A 21,132-nucleotide genomic window follows, 5' to 3' on the forward strand; every position below is an offset into this window, starting at 1 on the left:
TTATCGAATAAAATGAAAATTTCAACGCAGGGGATTTACTCCATCTGTAATAATTTTGTAAGGTCATAGTGGTTCGCAAACGGCCATTCTGGCGTTTTGGACTAAATTTTTTGGACATTGCACAAAAATCTCGTACACCCCAGATATCAACGACGACACCAGCTCACAAATACCTAACAATGAATTACGGCCTTGGGTCCACTAGTTTGCTCTATTCTGTTTTCAGTCAAGCAGAAGAACGCAAATTTTTGGCAGCTTTCGCCGTTTTTTTCTGCAACTAAGTAAAAGTCAATGCTAAAAATTGGAAACTTAGCTAAAGAAACTATTTAAAGGAACTATGACTTTTAGAAAGTCGAGTATTTTTGTTTGGCAGACATTGGTTGGCCAGCAATTTTAACCAGCTTCAAATAAATTTCTTGCCGTAGAAAACCGTTAGAAAATTTTTTGAGTATGTTGACTCAAAGAAGTTCTTTGAAAAACCAATGAATTCTTTTGATTTTTGTATGTGAAGAAAGAAGCTCTTTGTCATATTTTGGCACCATTCAAGGTGGAGTGTCGTATTGTTGACATTTGGTAATTGTAGTTAATTGGAGGATTTATTTCGATCAACAGCTCAAAATACTCATTACAATTTGGCGGATCTTCGACGAAGGATCAGATAGCTTTTAAATTTTTTAGATCCATGTTATTAAGAGTTTTGTTTATTATTTTTAAGATTTTTGTATGTTATTTTTACCGTTTCTTGAGAAACTTCAAGTTTTGATGAAACATTTTCAAATGTTTTTAATTAATTAGCTGCTAAAAAGATTTCTGTTTAGATAAAATTAAAAATACCCTCAAAAAAGTTCTTATTAAAGGGTTATTGTTTCAATATTGCAATATAATCAGAATAGACTCAGTTTTTTGCTTGCTAAATTTGCTGGAAATTCTTCAGTTTTTGGGAATTTTTTTAAAGCTAGATAAATTACACTGAGAGTTAAATAAACTCATTTTTATGGTTAGCTTGAATGTAGGTCACCAATTTTTTTAAGTGAATTTAACCATAAAAAGAATTGCTCCAGATTCTCAAGGTTTTATTATCAAAAAATATCCAGAAAAAATGTAAAATAGAGGTTCTTTTCTTTATTTCATTTAAAATAAAACTTCTTAAAAAAAAGAAATTCAGCTACTTTTTTTACCAATACCTGTTCAATAATTGGCTCAACCCGTCAAAGAAAAGTATGCAAAGAAGAAAGTTAAAATCTTTGATTCAATAACTTTATCAGATTAGCAATATGAGTCCATAGTAAACATCATTTTCAAGTCGCAACAGCTAAGAAACACATTGAAATAGAAAAAAAACCAAAGTTTGGACGGCAAGATAAAAAAATTGAAAAGAAATTGCTTCACTCAATCCTATGTTGTATAAAAAAATGAAGTCGATTCAGATTAAATTAAAACAATATAATATAGGAAATTTAGCTGTTTTATTTTGATTTTAGCTAATAATGTTTGGAATTTAGCAATTTACAATTTACAAGGATACACAGGGGAAATTTACGTTTACTTATATACATAACTGGGAAAAAAGTTTTGATTTATTTAATTTCGGACGGCTTTTTTTCAGTTTCAATATCCTATTCAAATCATAAATTATTATTGACAAAAATGCACTTTTTAACAGACTGAAAAGGTAATTTTTGTCATTAAAGGCAAAAAAGTCACAATTTCATGAAAAAAAAAACTGAAAAAAGCCGTATAAAAGTTCTTCGATTGTTTTGACTTTTTATGATTTGACTGTTTTCTAAACGATCTTCCGCTTGTAGGTCGTCAAGTAGATATCATCAATCGAAATTACCCACCAGAATAAGAAAGGTGTTGGCGATGTCAGGATATGAAATATCGAATGGGCATCGTAAACCCATTGGTAAGGCGGTTGCCATTCGAAATACTTCGCAGTTAGAGGACCCACTGCAAAACTCAAATAAGTCATCAGGTATAATTTGGCGTGGGGTACTTTTTTGAGATTGAAAATACACCAAATTAGCCAAAATCCGAACCCTAAAATTGCGATTCCGGTGCAAACTGAAAAATGCAAAGTGTGATCAAATTTGACAAGCTCCATGTACAGAACATCGGCGATGAAACACATTGCTACGAATGAAATTGCTGCGAAGAACAAAATTTTAAACTCGAAGTAAAAATTGCGACAAACGAACCAAAACAAAGGAACAAAAGTTGTGATAAAAGCGCCGTAATAATCCATCCTTTCAAATATAAATAAATCACGAATGTGGAATAAAGTTGAGGATAACCACGTAAAACAATTGATTGTAAAAATAGTATTATAGCACCACTTATAAGGCGAACAAGGGTGTCCGAACTTGCGAAGCCACCAAAACCCGAGACACGAGAACAAAAGCGACACGAATGATGCGATTGACGAGGCGGGTTCGAGCATTCCGAAGTAGCGAATGAGAGGCCATCTTCCAAAAAATTTGGGCACGAGACCTTCTTGATGAACGTAGAGACGGGTAAAATTCCACATACACCTAAAATGAGCTTATATACGTTTTTCTTGCTGGATGTAATTGTTTCTGGTTTGGATGAGCAAAATAAATTTTCTAGAAAAAAGTTGAAGATAATAAAAAGCAAATAAATCCTGGTATGGAAAATCTGAAAAATATTCGCAATCAGGAAAAAATATATATTTTATTGGTTTACTTTTTTCCAGTACGCATGGTAAGTGAAACTGATTCAATTTCTATAGACTTTGGGTGCTTTAGATTTTGTGCAATTTGAGTTTCGAAGTGAGCAGTTTTTGGCTAATTGTTCAACTTTCCGTGATAGCTGTTTTGGGAGAAAAAATTTTTCTTTTCAATTTTTTTTTGCTATTTCATTTCTGACAAAAACATCGCCCCGTCATAATCTGCTACACTTTTCAACTTAAATTCTTCTCTCGTATTATATAATTTATGACCACTTTTAGTCCATATTGTAAATAATCCACACAAAAAGAATTAATTTATGCAAAAAACACTCAATTAGCACATTCTCTGAAAAACATTACCTGTGTTGGCATTCCTCCAGACATGTCCAGCCGAATGCGGAGTCCACCTGTTTCTGGATGTCGGATCTCTTACTCAGCATCCGTTCACACTTCTCACTCGAACTCTCACAGAGGACCAGACAGCGACGGTAGTAGGGATGGCGATCAGCTGGAACGCATGGAAACAACATCAGCAAGTTTTTAGGAAAAAAAATCATTACAAGGCCAAACTGTGCATTTTGTGCATTGTAAGCGGATTCCGCAACAAGGACGCCCCCCTTTGTTTTTATTTTGTTCTTTACTTTCTTTTGATCGTTCCGACAAAACTTTAACATGTGCTCCTATCCAGTGCACAGTTTGGCCTCGTAATGATGCAGTATTTGCGTTTGGGGCGCTTTTAGGCTGCGTTTGAAACTTTATAACCGAATGCAATTTTGGTCAAACCACGCCTAATAATTTTTAGGGCACCTTTGATGCGAAGTTGCGAAGTTGTCAATAATTTTGACGGGCTTGCTTTTTTGGTTGAAATTTTTTTAGAACAATTTTGAGAGTACCGTGAACAATTTTTGTTTTTGTTTGACTAGAAAAGTATTCAACAAAATTTATGAACTTTTTCAAAACTACCAGTGTTTTGAACTATTTCTATAACTCGAATGGAATAGGGGGGGGGCAAGCAAGCCCGGGCGATTGTCTGAACTCTTGTTATTTCACTTAAAGAGGGGAGGGGTTGTAAGGTTCAAGGAGTCAAAACCTTCAAACTAGTCGAAACTTTAAAAATTTTGACGTTTAGTTCAATAATAAAAAAATTGCTGCTTTTGATTGCGTATATGTAATTTCAATAAGTTACTTACCCCATGATGCGTTGCTTTCTTGAATGGTCCAACTAAACGCCAACACCACAAGTGCAATAATTTCTCGCATTCTCAGTAACATAAAATAAGATTAAAATTGAAAACAAATCACGTCGAATTTGGCATAAAATGCTGATCAAACTTTTTCAAAAGCTGAAAAAGCGTTTGTTGATTTTTCGCATCAGATGAATTTGATGTCAAGTTTGACTTTACTGGAGTTTCGGTTTTGACTTCTCAGCACGTGTTTTGTATGTCGTAATCTTGTCAAAGTTCAAGTTCAAACATTAAGTTTTCGATGTTCAAAGGATCCGCGGTATTTACAAAAATGTCATATTCTATTGTTTGATTTTCGGCAACAGAAAAATGCTGTCTCATAAAATCATACAGGGTTTTTATCGGCGCTGGTTATTTATTATAACCAAAAATAAATTTCGTTAGTTATTTGATCCTGAATTTGAAGTAACTGTAGAAAATAGCATCCAAAAAAGTAGATCATTATCAAGGTTTAACCAACGTTTCGGAAAACTGTGATTATGGGAAAAATAATGAAGATAAGTTTATTTTTTTCTCGATCAGAACAAGACCATAAGGTTAAAATGGTTAAATAAATATGTACAAACACCTTTCGAGTTCTTCAATCATATGATTTTTTTTCTGTGGTGCTGCTAAGAACAAATCAGCTAATTTGAACTTGCAAAACAAGCACAAGCGGCTCAAATTTGCAAGTCATGTCTCGTTTTATAAACTTGCAGAAGCAATCTTGCTTAAAACGGTAAGTCATGTATACAAAATGGACCATCTAACCGCAGTATTAACCATATAATCGATATATGATACAGTTTCTTTTAATTTGTGTATATAGTAAACTAACTGCAGTTTTGCAAACAAACTCATTTTTGATTTTCATTTTATCTCAAAAAATCTGTTAGAAAAATTCGATTTTTTCGATTTCTAGAACAAGCAGTTTTGATTAAGAAACACACTTTAAAGTTTTTCAATTTTGAAAAAAAAACACACCCACTTCACACCACACGTGTAATCTGGGACAACTTTGTTTGTTTATACAAAATAAGCGCGAATCAGACTGGCCAAGTTCGTCTAATTGTTCTTTTTCAGTCTCAGTTTTTCTCGAAACTCAGTCGCAAACACCGTATCTTAAGATTCTAATTTTGAACCCAAAGTATTGGAAAACGATTCAAAAAAATTGTTTTTCTTGGTTCCATGGATTATCTTTTTCTAATTTTTTAAAGTAAGAACCATTTTTGATTACTTAATATTTGTTATCCATTAACACGGTCTAATTTGGACACGATTATACGAGATTATTTTTTTTCGATGACAATACCTCCCTTACGGGGCCAAACTGTGCACTGGATAGGCGCACAACCTTGTGTTTGTATGCTCCTGGATTCCAGAGTCAAATCTTTAAACACGTTCCAAAAAGTAAGTGGATTCCACTTACAAAGTTTTCATGGATTCCGCGTACAAATAGCTGTAACGTAAAATTTGTCAGCACATTTGTTTTGTTGCGGGTTTCCGCAACAAGATATATAGCTAGTTGTTCTGGATTCCGCAACTGTGAGTAGATTCCGCAAAATGTAAATGGAATCCGCAAACATAAACGGAATCCGCAAACAAAATGCGGATTCCACTTGCAATATGCGGATCCGACTTACAGTTTGCGCGTTCCGCTTACAATTGCGGATTTCGCCACAGCTCAATTTTACTATACACATGTCTCATTGTTTGTTCATGGATTCCGCAAACTTTTTCCAGATTCCACACATTTTGTTGCGGATTCCGCAATGTTGTCTGTTTTTGGAGCAGTATTGAGCAATACGGTGTTTTAGCTTTTTGTCCGTGGAATCCAAAACAGCAAAGAACATCAAAGAAAACTAGAAGTTATGCGGATTGTGGAAACTAGGAGTTATACTTTTGGTTTTGCGGATCCTTTTTACCATACACAGAATGCATGTCTGGCCTCGCAATATTTGTCAACAAAACTATTAAAATCAATTTTTACCCTCAAATTTTAGATGCACGTGGGCTGAGTATGTATTAACTTGTGTGTATATTATGAAAAAATATCAAAAGCTATCAGGTTGACCTGACTACGAAGAAAAAAAATCAGACAGCTGAAATGTTTTCAAAAAAAAATCCGAATACGGTAAAATTGACCTCGGCAATTTTATATTTGTAATTTTTCACTTTCAAAAATATATTGCAAATATCTAACTTTACAATCTCATTTGAGGTCAGTCTGAAAATTCAAAAAATTGTTCATTTGTTCACTTTCAATCAGTCGAGCATATCTGACACTTATTGGATGTATCTGAATGTTGATTCTATTGACACGTGTACCTGATTACGTGCATTTTTTCCATTGTTTGCGCGCAAAAGTAAATTTAAAATGTTCGAAAAATGGTAAATTGCTGTCTGAACAACCATTTTTTTCACATAATATGAAGTTGGGAGTTTCTCAAATAAATTTTTTTCTTCAAACTGCTTTTGATACAAAAGATTCAGGCCTTTCCCAACCCATTTTTGTAAAAGGGAAAAAAAACAAGGGATAGAGTGGGTTTTTTTTGCTGGAATTTGAGTACCTCGTAGATTTATCTAGGTTTTATTCCACGATGGGTAAGTGCGATCACATTGAAGGCATTTCGATCAATGTTTGGATTCTCAAAACTTTTCGACCAAATAGAGTTTTGTCAAAAGAAAATGTTCTTTTTATACTGTTTGTTAGAAAAAATCGAGTTCATCAAAAATATCATCTTTGTGAATTGAGCCTGGTACTTCTTGCAAGCACACAAAGCATGGTTTAGGGTACTTTAGAAGTTACTTTAATTTCGATCTTTAAAATTGAATTGACTCCACATCAAACGAATCCAGTTTTTTACATCCTAAGTAACTATACGAATAAGTTTGAAAAATCTATTAGTTCAAAAAAAGAATCTATCAAAACAAAAATTGGACCATTGAATTGTTGCATGATAGCTCAAGATATCAAGTTAGTCGGCAATCAGATTTCAGCGATAGCTTAATGAATTTTGCAGCGATAGCTCGAGGAAGTGGTTTTCATTGATTTTTTTCTCATTTCCTACCAGAGTCTCCTACCTGAAATTGGTAAACATTTTTAAGCTCCTAAAGACCCTAAATTTGTGACTATGAAATCATTGAGAATTTTATTCATAAATAAAAAAAATCTTAATCAATTTTGAGAAAAAGCATCAATAAAAAACGAAAAATTGTCAAGCTACTGTTGAGAATAAAACGCACTTTGAGAATATTAAGTCTCTAATGGGTAGAAAAAAGAGGCCGAGTCATTATCAAAAATATTTTGAAACGCGTGCTCATTTGTACAAAGTGTGTTTCGAGCTTCTATAAAAACAAATCGTCACCTCAAACCAGTCATCAAAATATGGCATCAAGTAAATTAACTGGATCCAAAAAATGCGAATAAAGAATTTTTGATCTCTTCTTAGATTGGTAAAAGCCTGATTCGATCGCAGATTGACATCAAATTGCCATCAACAGAGGCTAACAGCGGGAAATCTCGACGTTACTTCCTGTGATTTTCATTAAACTGCTCGAACTGTTTCCCCTCAGAGCGACGATTTAGCCCGGAATTGAACGCGATAGCCCGGAAAATTATACGGAAAGAGACGATGTAAAGCAAAAAAGTGTAAATTAGGGATTTGGGTCAGAAAAAAGGATCGGTGATACCCGGGTGGTGAAATTAGAAGAGGGATTTGCACAATTGGTATCAATAAGGGTCGAGTTGGGGATTGAGGGTATTAGACGACAGTTAAATCTCTTTAAAGCGTAAATTGCAGAAGATTAAGCAAGGAGTTTGAAAATTTTTTCAATCTGAAAGCGAAAAAAATAGATTAAAAACATTCTATCTTAAATTTTTGTGCCATGACCTTGCCAATTGATATAATTTTTTTCTTGTTCTAATGGTTTCTCTAAATTGTATTCAGAGTCATTTTCGAATGTAATGCTAACGGATAAATGCGTTTTTTTTTGCGATAGTACAGCTACTTGTAGGAACAATTTGATGTTTTACACTCGGTTTTAGTTTAACAAAAAATGGAAATGTATCTTGTGAAAACAGAACGAACTTTTAATCATCAATTAGATCATCAGTTCAGTAATTGGATGCTCGGATCAAATTAACAAATGAACTCCACATTATTTTTTTAAGGTGGGGGGGGGGGGCAGGGCTATATTATGCTTAGAAAACTCTTACCATAGCCATTAGAGCAGAGCAGAAATGATATCTTGCTAGAACAAATGAAAAGCCCAACCTTGTACAAGTATAATAAAGGGGAAGGGGCTGATTTTTATGTTTATCCGGATACTATTACCACAGCCACTAGAGCGCAACAGAAAAGATGTAAGAAGGATTGTTAAGAGGATGAACCGATAAATTGGGGGCATTAAGAGATCAACTGTAAGTCAGACAACACTCAGACAAGAGACGCCCGCCCGCCGTTTAACTGATACGAGATGGTTGGCTGAACATTTAACAAGACTGTTGAAATTTTATTGCTAAGGAACTTTTCTATTAAGGAGAGTATGACCGAACGCTCGTATTTTTTCCTGAAAATCTGGTTTCAAAAGCTTATTTTTAGTGTTAATTGATCATATTGTGGAATATATATGAACCGCGTGCAGTATCCTACTTATGGGAACAATAGTGCAAGAATCTTCTTTTTTTTGCCATATTTCTGCTAACTTTTGCACGACCTTAATCAAACGGAACTTCTTGAAAGCAAAATCTGAGCACATACAATTAGTGTTCAAATCAAAAACACTGAATTGCTATCATCGCAAAGAAAAGTTTCAAAACGCATGATTTATGTTTATAAAACATCGAAGACTGCATATTTAAACGTTTTCGCGAATATATGAGGGTTTGTTTTTTGGCGAGGATGGAGATTTATGGATAGTTGTTTGAGCAATTAAACCAACAAATAATAATAAGCCAAAGATGTTAAGAGGATAAAAGTTAAAAATTCAACTTTTGTCAGGGGACAGGGGACAAATAAACTTCCTAAACATTTTTTTTTTAAATAGTCAGAAGAAAACACACGTAATATAAATCATAACAATAATAATCAAGAACATAATAATAATCATAATAACAATCATATAAAAAATCATCGAAATGACCCTAATAATAATCAAAATAATTATCATAATAATCATGAAACTAGTCATAATAATAATCATAATAATCAAGATATTAATAAAAATTATCGTACTAATAAGCATATTCTAAATCATAAAAATCTCAATAATCATAAAAATCATAAAAAATAACGATCACAATCAAAAAAATCATTAAAAAATCAAAATAACGATCATAAACTAAAAATTGTAAATCATAATCACAATAATGATGAAATCTTTAAAATAAAAATCTTTATTAAAATCATATCAAAACTAAAAATCGTATTCATAATAATACGAATCATATTACTCATGATCATGATAAAAATCATGCTAATGATTTTTACAATCATACAATAATCATAATCATAATAATAATCATATGAATTAACACAATAAAAATCAAAATAACAATCATAAAAATCATAATAGTAAGAATCAAAATAATCATCAGAAAAATCATAAGATTAATAATCAAAATCATGATAATCATTTTAACTATAATAAACAAAATAATAATCATAATAATCATATTAATCGTAAAAGTCATAGAAAAAAAATTATTTTAATCATTATAATAATCATGATGATCATAATAATCATGATGAGCATAATAAACATCATGAAAATGATTTTTACCATCATAAAATTTTTTTAAAACCATAATAATAATCATATAAATGAACACAATAAAAAATCAAAACAACTATTCTACATAAATAATCATATTAATCATAAGAGTCATAGTAAAAATATTAAGAAAATCACTTTAATCATTATAATACTTATAAAGCAATTATTCATAAAAATCATGATAAAAAAAAACATACCAATCTTAATCATCATTATAAAAATCATAATCTAGAAAATCGTAATAAACATCGTATTAATTATAAAAATAAGGAAAACCATAATCATAATAATCAAAATCTTAATGACAAAAAAAATCTTAAGAATAATATTAATCATCATGATAATTTTAATAATCATACTATTAATATAATAATCATAAACATTAAAATCATTAAAAAATATGTCGTAATTTTAACATAGGTAGTGATCATATTAATAAAAAAACTGATAACCAGAATCGTCATACTGATCATCCTTATCATAAAAATCAGAACAATCATGATACTTTAATTAGTCGTAATCCTAATCACAATAGTATCAATAATAATCATACTTTTTGCTTCCGCAATTCGCAGAGGATCTATAAAAGGCTATCCAAGCTATCTGAGCATAGTTTGTTTCAAAAAATTCCCCACATTCAAGACTGGGTTGTTCTGTTGAGCAAAAGCCGTTTTTTTGCGTCTCAACGACGTGTGTTTAGCAGATATAAAACTCACGCGGTACCTCTTCTTCAGTCGTAATCGGTCAGTCCGTGGTAGACCTGAAGCTAGAGATCATGCGAGAGCTTATCCTCACTTACAACCATTACCAGGGTAGGGGATCGATTTCACGATCTGTCGATCTCGAAGTTAACACCTTAGCAATATGCCAAGTGCCCTTACTATGCTGAGCGCAATTTTTCCGAAAACCATTTGAAATTTCAATATATCCCCGTAAATTGCCTAGCTGATAAAATTTGTAAGAAAAACACAACATGTGGGTACAATAGTTTAAACTTTTTAAATCTTATTGGACTTAGATCGAAACAATTTTTGTCAATGAAGCATCAAATGAAGTTTCTCAGAAATATTTTTATGTAGAAAACATTCAAACTTAAACAGCATGATGTTAAATGAAATTACTCAAGTAAGTAAAAAATTTCGAGAAATTTGGATTGATTAGAACAATTTAAAATGTGTTTTAGAAATTGCTTAAACATTAAGTCACTCGATGTTACAATGAGGGACAAACTTTTGTACATTCTTTTGTTTATTTTCGTTAATCATACGAGTTTTATGCCAAAATGCTTTGAAAAATCAAAGTGTTTTGATCAGGGGCGGTTTCGACATATTCATGGCCTAATAATTTTCTAAAGGCGCCTTTGGCGCCAAAAGCACTATTTTTGAGGGAGAAGCGCGCTCCGAAAGAAAGCGATTTTTCGGTCAAAAGTTTTCAAAAAGCGCTGAAAAGACATTTTTTTGCCTGTTTTTCCTAAAAGTTAGCATGCGGCGCAGAAAAATTGGTCAAAATTGGGCTTTTATACTGATTTACGAGATCTCAAAAAATCATTTTATTCGATCTAAAAGGGCGATAAAAATATTTGTTTTTTTTTGAAAATCCAACCCCCTCGAAAAAATCCTAGATCCGCGCCTGGTCATGACATTAATTCTGAAAAAACGTTCAACTGATTGTCTACTAGAAAGAAAATGAAAAAGGGTTTCATTCCATGACTTTTTTGCAAATCGTTATCTAGTTAGCATTTTCAATCACTGGAAACAAATCCAGATATTAAAAAAAAAATTGAGAAGAAAAAATATCAATGATAAAATTACTCTAGAGGTCATCTGAGAGCTTTTCCTCGCACACTACCATTACCATGGCAGGAGATCGATTTCACGATCTGCCGATCTCAAAGTTAACATCATAGCACTCTGCTAAGTGCTCTTACTGTGCTCGAAAATCATTTAAAATTTCAATATGTCTTCGTAAGTTGCCTAGCTGATAAAATTTTTAAGAAAAACACATTATGTGGGTAGAATAGTTTTAACTTTTAGCTTTTATGGGACTTAGATCGAAAAAAATTTTGTCAATAAAGCATCAAATGAAGTTTCTCAGAAAATTTTTATGTAGAAAATATTCAAACTTAAACAGCATGATGTTAAATGAAATTATTCAAGCAAGTAAAAAATTTCGAGAAATTTGGATTGATTAGAACAATTTAAAATGTGTTTTAGAAATTGCTTAAGCATTAAGTCACTCGATGTTACAATGAGGGACAAACTTTTGTACATTCTTTTGTTTATTTTCGTTAATCATACGAGTTTTATGCCAAAATGCTTTGAAAAATCAAAGTGTATTGATCAGGGGCGGTTTCGACATATTCATGGCCTAATAATTTTCTAAAGGCGCCTTTGGCGCCAAAAGCACTATTTTTGAGGGAGAAGCGCGCTCCGAAAGAAAGCGATTTTTCGGTCAAAAGTTTTCAAAAAGCGCTGAAAAGACATATTTTTGCCTGTTTTTCCTAAAAGTTAGCATGCGGCGCAGAAAAATTGGTCAAAATTGGGCTTTTATACTGATTTAGGAGATCTCAAAAAATCATTTTATTCGATCTAAAAGGGCGATAAAAATATTTGTTTTTTTTGAAAATCCAACCCCCTCGAAAAAATCCTAGATCCGCGCCTGGTCATGACCTTAATTCTGAAAAAAACGTTCAACTGATTGTCTACGAGAATGAAAATGGAAAAGGGTTTCATTCCATGACTTTTTTGCAAATTGTTATCTAGTTAGCATTTTCAATCACTGGAAACAAATCCAGATATTTAAAAAAAAATTGAGAAGAAAAAATATCAATGATAAAACCACTCCAGAGGTCATCTGAGAGCTTGTCCTCGCACACTACCATTACCATGACAGGAGATCGATTTCACGATCTGCTGATCTCAAAGTTAACATCATAGCACTCTGCTAAGTGCTCTTACTGTGCTCGAAAATTATTTAAAATTTCAATATATATTCATAAGTTGCCTAGCTGATAAAATTTTTAAGAAAAACACATTATGTGGGTAGAATAGTTTTAACTTTTAACTCTTATGGTACTTAGATCGAAAGAAATTTTGTCAATAAAGCATCAAATGAAGTTTCTCAGAAAAATGTTTAGGTAGAAAATATTCAAACTTAAACAGCATGATGTTAAATGAAATTATTCAAGCAAGTAAAAAGTTTCGAGAAATTTGGATTGATTAGAACAATTTAAGATGTGTTTTAGAAATTGCTTAAACATTAAGTCACTCGATGTTACAATGAGGGACAAACTTTTGTACATTCTTTTGTTTATTTTCGTTAATCATACGAGTTTTATGCCAAAGTGCTTTGAAAAATCAAAGTGTATTGATCAGGGGCGGTTTCGACATATTCATGGCCTAATAATTTTCTAAAGGCGCCTTTGGCGCCAAAAGCACTATTTTTGAGGGAGAAGCGCGCTCCGAAAGAAAGCGATTTTTTGGTCAAAAGTTTTCAAAAAGCGCTGAAAAGACATTTTTTTGCCTGTTTTTCCTAAAAGTTAGCATGCGGCGCAGAAAAATTGGTCAAAATTGGGCTTTGGGAGATCTCAAAAAATCATTTTATTCGATCTAAAAGGGCGATAAAAATATTTGTTTTTTTTTGAAAATCCAACCCCCTCGAAAAAATCCAACCTCCGCGCCTGGTCATGACATTAATTCTGAAAAAACGTTCAACTGATTGTCTACTAGAAAGAAAATGAAAAAGGGTTTCATTCCATGACTTTTTTGCAAATCGTTATCTAGTTAGCATTTTCAATCACTGGAAACAAATCCAGATAATAAAAAAAAAATTGAGAAGAAAAAATATCAATGATAAAACTACTCTAGAGGTCATCTGAGAGCTTGTCCTCGCAAACTACCATTATCATGGCAGGAGATCAATTTCACGATCTGCCGATCTCGAAGTTAACATCATAGCACTCTGCTAAGTGCTCTTACTGTGCTCGAAAATCATTTAAAATTTCAATATATCTCCGTAAGTTGCCTAGCTGATAAAATTTTTAAGAAAAACGCATTATGTGGGTAGAATAGTTTTAACTTTTAACTCTTATGGGACTTAGATCGAAAAAAAATTTGTCAATATAGCATCAAATGAAGTTTCTCAGAAAAATTGTTATGTAGAAAATATTCAAACTTAAAAAGCATGATGTTAAAGGAAACTATTCAAGCAAATTAAAGTTTTCTAGAAAACTTAATTGATTAGAACATTTCGAAATGTAATTTAGAAATTGCGTAAACATCAAGTCACTCGATGTTACAATAATTGACAAATTTTTGTACATTATTTGCCTTATTTTCGTTCATCATACGAGGTTCATGTCAAAGTGCTTTAAAAAATGAAAATGTCTTGACCAGGGGCGAATTTGATATATTCATTCTTGGTTGACTGGCCCTTAATTTTTCTAAAGGCACCTTTGGCGCCAAAAGCACTAACTTTGAGGGAAGAGCGCGCTCCGAAATAAAGCAATTTTTTCGGACAAAGGTTTCCATATTAGGCCTGTTTTTTCCCAGAAATTAGCATGCGGCGAAGAAAATTTGGTCAAAATTGGGTTTTTGTTCTGATTTTGGAGATCTCAAAAAATCATTTTATTCGATCTAGAAGGACGATAAAAATATTTGCTTTTTTTGAAAATCCAACCCCCTCGAAAAAATCCTAGATCCGCGCCTGGTCATGACCTTGATATTGAAAAAAAAATTACCTGATTGTCTACTAGAAAAAACATGGATATAGGTTTTATTCCATGACTTTTTTGCAAAGCATTATCTATTTAGCTTTTTCAATCAATGGAAAAAAATCCAGATAACTAAAAAAAGTTTTGAGAAGAAAAAAGTATCAATGATAAAACTACTCTAGAGGTCATGTGAAAGCTTGTCCTCACACACTACCATGGCAGAGGACCGATTTCACGATCTTGTCGATCTCGATGTTAACATCTTAGCTCTATGCTAAGTGCCCTTGCTATGTTAAGCGCAATTTTCTCGTCGAAAATTATTTAAAATTTCAATATAATCCCGTAAGTTGCGTAGCTGATAAAATGATTAAGAAAAACACAATATGTGGGTACAATAGTTTTAGCTTTTAACTCTTATTGGACTTAGATCGAAGAAATTTTGGTCAATAAAGCATCAAATGAAGGTTCAATGAAAAATTTTAATGTATAAAATATTCAAACTCAAATAGCATGATGTTAAATGAAATTATTCAAGCAAGTAAAAATTTTCGAGATAACTTGATTGATTAGAACAATTCAATATGTGTTTTAGAAATTGTTTAAACATCAAGTCACTCGATGTTACAAAAATTGACAAATTTTTGTATATTCTTTTCTCTATTTTCGTTAATCATACGAGGTTCATGTCAAAATGCTTTAAAAAATGAAAATGTATTGACCAGGGGCGGATTTGATATATTCATTTTTGATTGACTGGCCCTAAAATTTTTCAAAAGACACCTTTGGCGCCAAACGCACTACTTTTGAGGGAGGAGCGTGCTCCAAAAGAAAGAGATTTTTTTGGTCAAGGGTTTCCAAAAAGTGCCTAAAAGATCTTTTTAGGCCTGTTTTTTCCTAAAAGTTAGCATGCGGCGTCAAAATGTGGCTTTTATACTGATTTGGGAGATCTCAAAAAATCAATTTGTTCGACCTACAAGTGCGATAAAAATATTTGCCTTTTTGAAAATGCAACCCCCTCGAAAAAATCCTAGATCCGTGCCTGCACTTGACCTTGATGCTGAAAAAAAAACGTTTACCTGATTGTCTACTAAAAAAAGAATGGGAATAGGTTTTTTCCATGAAAATTTCGCAAAGCATTATCTAGTTAGCATTTTCAATCAATGGAAACACATCCAGATAACTAAAAAAAGTTTTGAGAAGAAAAAAGTATCATTGATAAAACTACTCATATCAAATCGTTTTGCGTTTTCCTGAAAATTCTAGTTTTTACGAAGAATAAAAGAACTTTTTTGTTTCTCCCATTTTATCGATTAGCTGGTTGTCAAAGAAAGGTTTAATAGTAAATGATAAACAAAAATTGTAATCAGAATAAATGGTACCTGTTATTGTAAATATGGTAACAAAAATAGTACGTGCACCACAAAAGCTAAATTTAAATCAATTTCGATTAATATTCAATTTTAATCAATAATTTGAGTGGTCTAGGATAAGCAAAAAGAACATAATATTGCTGTCTCAAAAGCTTTTTTTAAAGTTTAAAAATCATTAATTCTTAAAATTCGTTTTGTGGCTATTTGTAAGTCAGTTTTCGTTGAATTTGGAGAGAAAAAAAATGAAAGGAAAAATAAATTTATTGTTTCAATTTCAAACCGTGACGTGTTTCAGATTGATGAAGCAAAATAACGTTAAAAGCTGCGCACAGTTAGACAAAAACACAGTTTTGTATGTAAATATATTACAAGATTAACTAAAAATGGAATAAACATCCGCTATTTAAGCACAGACGCAGTTCATTTTCCAGCTTCATCATCTAACTGTTTCTCAATTAAAAACAAAACAAAACAGAAATGAGACAAACTGCCGCTGAAATGCTTTTGATGGAAAAAATTTGCTCTCTATCTTGCTCAAAAAGAAAACAAAAACAATTAATCCTTGCTTGAAAAATTTCAAAATGGAGCCAAATCAACAGACAAAAAGGGTACGGTCTAAACTTGTTCAAAATGAGATAAAATTTTTTCAAATTTCTTAAACAGATTTTTGGTTGAGGTCGGCGACTTTCAATTTTGCAGGCCTTTCAAATAAAATTTGATGTTATAATACCGCGACCAAAAATTCATAATCTGAACCGGGCTTTTTGATCATTTCGGAATAAGTATTTGGTGAAAAGTCTAAAGGTTCGGTCGCAAAATTAAAGAAAAGTACAGAAATCAGTCTGAAAAATAGACGTGAATAAATTTGAAAACTAGATTTGTTATGAATTTCATATTATGGTTTTATTGTTTTCTGAGAAACTCTCAATTCTGATTGTTTTCTAAGATACCCTCAATTCTAATCATCTTAAATTATTTTAATATCAATTGTTGCTTTATCATTCGGAGCACAACCCCTCAGACTATGAATAGACACTATGAAAAAATTAGATATACATTTCCTTCTCACACGTTCTGTTCCCGTAACTACAAAAAATGCGAAAACCAAAAGTTGATGGAAACAAGAGGATTTTGAAGAAAACTTATAGATTTTCATTTTTTTTGCATTTGTCAATTTTTTCGACGATCAGTAGTCTAATGTGAGTAGCAATTTATCACGCTTGGTTCTTTTTGCTTTTTGTTTTTGGTTCGAGGAACTCGTTAACAGTTTAGACGTTTCAGATATTTTTTTCCAATCTTATCCGTCTCCCGGTTGTTCCATTGTTCGAAAAACCATCATTTGAGAACTCTGTGAAAATTCTGAATGGCTCTATTGCTAGTTTCAGTTGCAACTTAAATGAGTTTTGGTTTGTTTCGATGGTTTTCATAATAACTTTTGAAATTTTAGTTTATATTTCAACTGCCTTAAAATAATTGATTTGCTCTGAAAATCTTGGGACTGTTAAATTGTAAAATTGCTTATAATTTTGTTTATGACACAAGAGTATATTGGCGAGGGTTACATATCAGTATTTAGACAACCGCGTATTCAGACTGGTCAATATTTAGACAAATACTGTTTCAACCAATCAGAATCGAGACAAAGAAGAAATTAATAAATAATAATTATTTATTTTGGATTAATTATGTATTTTCTCGATTCTGATTGGTTCATACAGTATTTGTCTAAATACTGACGAGTATGAATACGCGGCTGTCTAAATACTCGCTGCACTCCATTGCCTAGCTTTAAAGATAAAAAATTCGGCGTTAAAAGACTTTTGAATTAGCAACAAGACTGTCGGTATAGCAGGGAGAAATTATGACTGTTCCGACGGCACTGTCATTCAAAAAATGTCTTTTAAAAAAACGGAACTATTTTTTTTCTGAATTATCCACACACAGGCTAATGTAAGCTACAAACTAAAGTATCTAGAGTTTTTTTTTATAAATAATACGACTAAATGAGTTGCCCTACTTTGTTTTGGAACGCAATAGTTTGCGCTGATACGTGCTGAAAGAACGCAAAATATCGCGCGTTTTTTATCGTAAGCTAGCCAATCTAGCAATTTTCAGACCCGCATAACTTCACAAAAAATGATCACAAGATTATTTTTTTTGTTAAAACTGAGGTAAAAAACAATATCTTTTAGATTTACAAAATTTTTGGTCAGAAAAGCATATTTAAAAAGAACAAAGTTGACTGAATACAAAAATCACTCATAAATATTCGGCACTTTCTTTAAAAGTCGGAGCAATAGTAACTCCTAACGGACCAGCAAAAAAGTGCACTTTTTTCAATAAATTCCCCGCTAATTTTGGGGCTTAGCGACTTGCTTGGGAGCCATTTTGATTGCGCTTTTAAGACAAATACTCATTTGATGCGCCAGTTTGAGTTGTTAACACAATTGTAAATAGCCAAATCAAATCTAATTGCGCAATTAGCCGCATGCTAAGCGGCACGCGTACTAGAAGCCTGGGTTGACAACCGTATCCAAAAAATGCTTAACATGCATTTCCATACCAGAAAACTGCATACAGTTTCATACACGGAGTGTATGGAAAAACTTTTATCATACATTTTTCCTAAATTAAAATTGCGTGACAACAATTTTTTTTGCCACAAAAAACTTGTTCATTTTAAAAATTTGTTCATTATCAGGAAAAAAATTTTCGTAACAAAAGTTTGCATGCAGCTTGGAACCTACAAATTTTTGAATGCTTTTTTTTTGGTTCCTATAAATTTTTTTTAGCCTAATTTGGACGTTACTGGATACCTTTTATGAAAATTAAAAATTTTGATTACCAAAATCTAGCCAATTAAAAAGTTTTCGTGATCACTCGGAAGAAAATCCAAACGAGGACTCCGTTTCTGCGTCGCAGAGAGATAGTGACGAAGAACAAGAGGATTCATACAACGAAACCGAAGACAAAATAAAAAATGAAGAACAACATACTGGGGCGACTCAACAGCTTCGTGTTATGACCCTCAGCGAGCAAGACCATTATCCTGTCGTACCCATTACAGAAAACGTCACAAACTGTTTGTTTGACGCCTTTGGAGGGTCTCTCGACATATCTAAGAAAGTTCAAGAAACTGAATGGGGAACAGATGGACTGTGAGTGTGAACCTCCAAGGCAAGCTGTATTTAATCCCAGGGGAAACATTGGCCGTAAATACGTTGACCTTTTAACGAAAGAAGTCTGCCGATTGAACCAAAACGAATGTTCAGAACGACTTCTTCTATTCAGCCGATTAATCTTACAGCGGGACCCAATGATAAAAACCACACGTGATTTGAGAGCTTTGCTAGGAAGACGACTTGAAGACTGGGAAAATAGTAAGTTCAATATTCTACTACAAGAAGCCAAACGATGTTCACAAAAACAACCGAGGAAACCTATGAAAAAAAAATAGATCTGGAAGAAAAACATACCGAGCAAAACAGTCAAAAAAAGAAGCAAGAATACAAGTAGACAGCTTGTCTGAGTTAGAAACGGTAACCATCACTTCTTCTTATAGTGAAAAATTTGCGAGGTCAATGCACGGTGGAGCCGGACCTTCAGGAACAGATTCGGAACACTGGAAAGACGCATTTCTTCGATTTGGAGGACATGGTTCGGCTTTGAGAGACGGAGTGGCAGCGGTGATCACAAAGATAGCTAACAAAATTATTCTATGGAACCAAATACGAGCATTGATGTCAGGTCGTCTGGTCGCTTTGGACAAGTGCCCCGGAGTTAGACCCATTGGCATAGGTGAGTGTTTGCGAAGAATAATGTGTAAATGTATGGCCGAAGCGACCAAAAAATCTCGAAGAAATCTGTGGATCTCAACAACTAGCTTGTGGTGTGAAAGCAGGAATAGAAGGAGCTGTACACGCAGTGGAGGAGTTGTTTAAAAGCACCAAAGAGGACAGACATGGTCTTCTATTGATGGATGCCTCAAATGCATTCAATGCATTAAACAGGGAACGCTAGAATACTTTGGCCAAGGTGCTCACGATTTTTTTTCAACACTTATAGAGGGTATGCGCCGCTTATTGTTGCAGGAACGACAGAACTTCTTTTCAGTAGTGTTCACTACACAGGGTGATCCACTAGCGATGTTATTCTATGGTGTTTCATTGATGCCATTGAATGAATCACTCAAAGACCGACATAAGTACCTACAAACATGGTATGCAGCTGATTCGGGTGCTCTCGGCGCACTAGAAAAGCTGTTTGAATGGTTGTCATCTTTGACTGAAAACGGCCCGAAGTATGGCTATTCTCCCGAGCCAAGCAAAAGTTATTTGGTTGTTCACCCGAACTTTGTTGAAAAAGCTCATCAATTGTTTGACAGGTTCGGCATCAGAATAGTTGAAGGTAGAAAATATTTGGGCGGATTTATTGGCTCTGATTAAGGCAAAATTCGTTTCTTTTTAAAAAAAGGTCCAAGAATGGTTCCAAAGTGGCAGAAAAAGAACCTCAAGCTGCTTTAGTTGGATTAACAAGATCACTGCAATGCGAATGGAATTTTGTCCTGAGAGTAGTCAAAGATACGTCGCAGTTGTTTGCTCCTCTCGAGAAGATGTTGGAGGAAAACTTTTTGCCAAGCTTACTAGGAACTTCTAGTGTCACACACTCAGATCGTGTTTTGTATTCACTTCCTGCCAAAAGAGGGGGACTAGGTGTGCGAAATCCAATAGAAGGTGCCAAACTAGCTTTTCCACTTCACGGAAAGCAACCGACTGTCTCGTGAGTTTGATCCTTCTCCAAGATGATTTCGACCAAACTCTACACAAAACAAAGATGAGAGAAACAAGAAAAAAGCACGAGGAGAAACAAAATGCTGTGGACAAAGATAAACTCGATGAATTGCTTGCAGTTTTACCAGCAGATCAGAAACGAGCGATCCGGAGAATAATCGACAACAACTGTTCCTTGTTGCGAACTTCGCTGCCCTTGTTGAAAGATAATTTTGATTTGTTAGCCAGAGAGTTCAGAGACGCTCTATGTGTCAGGTACAGAAAACCACTCAAACGTTCTTTCTCGAAATGCGATGGATGTCAACAAGATTTTGACTTACAGCATGCACTTTCTTGCAAGAAGAGCGGACTGGTAACACTACGACACAACGAAATAAGAGACGCAGTGGGCAATCTTGCTTCAATTTTGTGGAAGGACGTGAAAAGAGAACCTGTCGTAAAACAACCAGATGTAGAAAATGGAACCCCGGCACTAATTGCAGATCTTTCAGCACGTGGGGTTTGGGATAGACAGTTGGCTGCGTCGTTCGACATCCGTGTTACAGACACTGACGCTCCGTCTTACCAAAAC

At 33.4% G+C, this 21,132-nt stretch overlaps 2 protein-coding genes across 5 annotated transcripts in view; both read right to left on the reverse strand.

The window, feature by feature from the left end:
• The window catches only part of LOC134852970 (cell division cycle 5-like protein), a 164,859-nt gene that overhangs the window by 136,661 nt on the left and 7,066 nt on the right, over nucleotides 1–21,132 (reverse strand). The gene's annotated exons all lie outside the window — the stretch shown is intronic.
• On the reverse strand, nucleotides 1,721–16,063 carry LOC134853157 (post-GPI attachment to proteins factor 3-like). Of its 4 annotated transcripts, none has more exons than XM_063869114.1 (4): nucleotides 16,052–16,063; nucleotides 3,880–4,139; nucleotides 3,050–3,197; nucleotides 1,721–2,531 (listed from the first exon to the last, which is right to left on the reverse strand). In XM_063869114.1, the coding sequence occupies exons 2-4, from the start codon at nucleotides 3,959–3,961 to the stop codon at nucleotides 1,784–1,786; spliced, it is 978 nt and encodes a 325-aa protein (XP_063725184.1). In that variant the 5' UTR covers nucleotides 3,962–4,139; nucleotides 16,052–16,063; the 3' UTR covers nucleotides 1,721–1,783. The 4 variants fall into 4 exon arrangements, with proteins under 4 accessions (XP_063725184.1, XP_063725182.1, XP_063725183.1 ...); XM_063869112.1 differs by lacking the exon at nucleotides 16,052–16,063 and adding an exon at nucleotides 15,781–15,835 and having other exon boundaries at nucleotides 3,880–4,544; XM_063869113.1 differs by lacking the exon at nucleotides 16,052–16,063 and adding an exon at nucleotides 15,781–15,818 and having other exon boundaries at nucleotides 3,880–4,249.

The sequence above is a fragment of the Symsagittifera roscoffensis genome, chromosome 8 (genome assembly GCF_963678635.1).
Source record: "Symsagittifera roscoffensis chromosome 8, txSymRosc1.1, whole genome shotgun sequence".
Classification (NCBI taxonomy): domain Eukaryota; kingdom Metazoa; phylum Xenacoelomorpha; order Acoela; family Convolutidae; genus Symsagittifera; species Symsagittifera roscoffensis.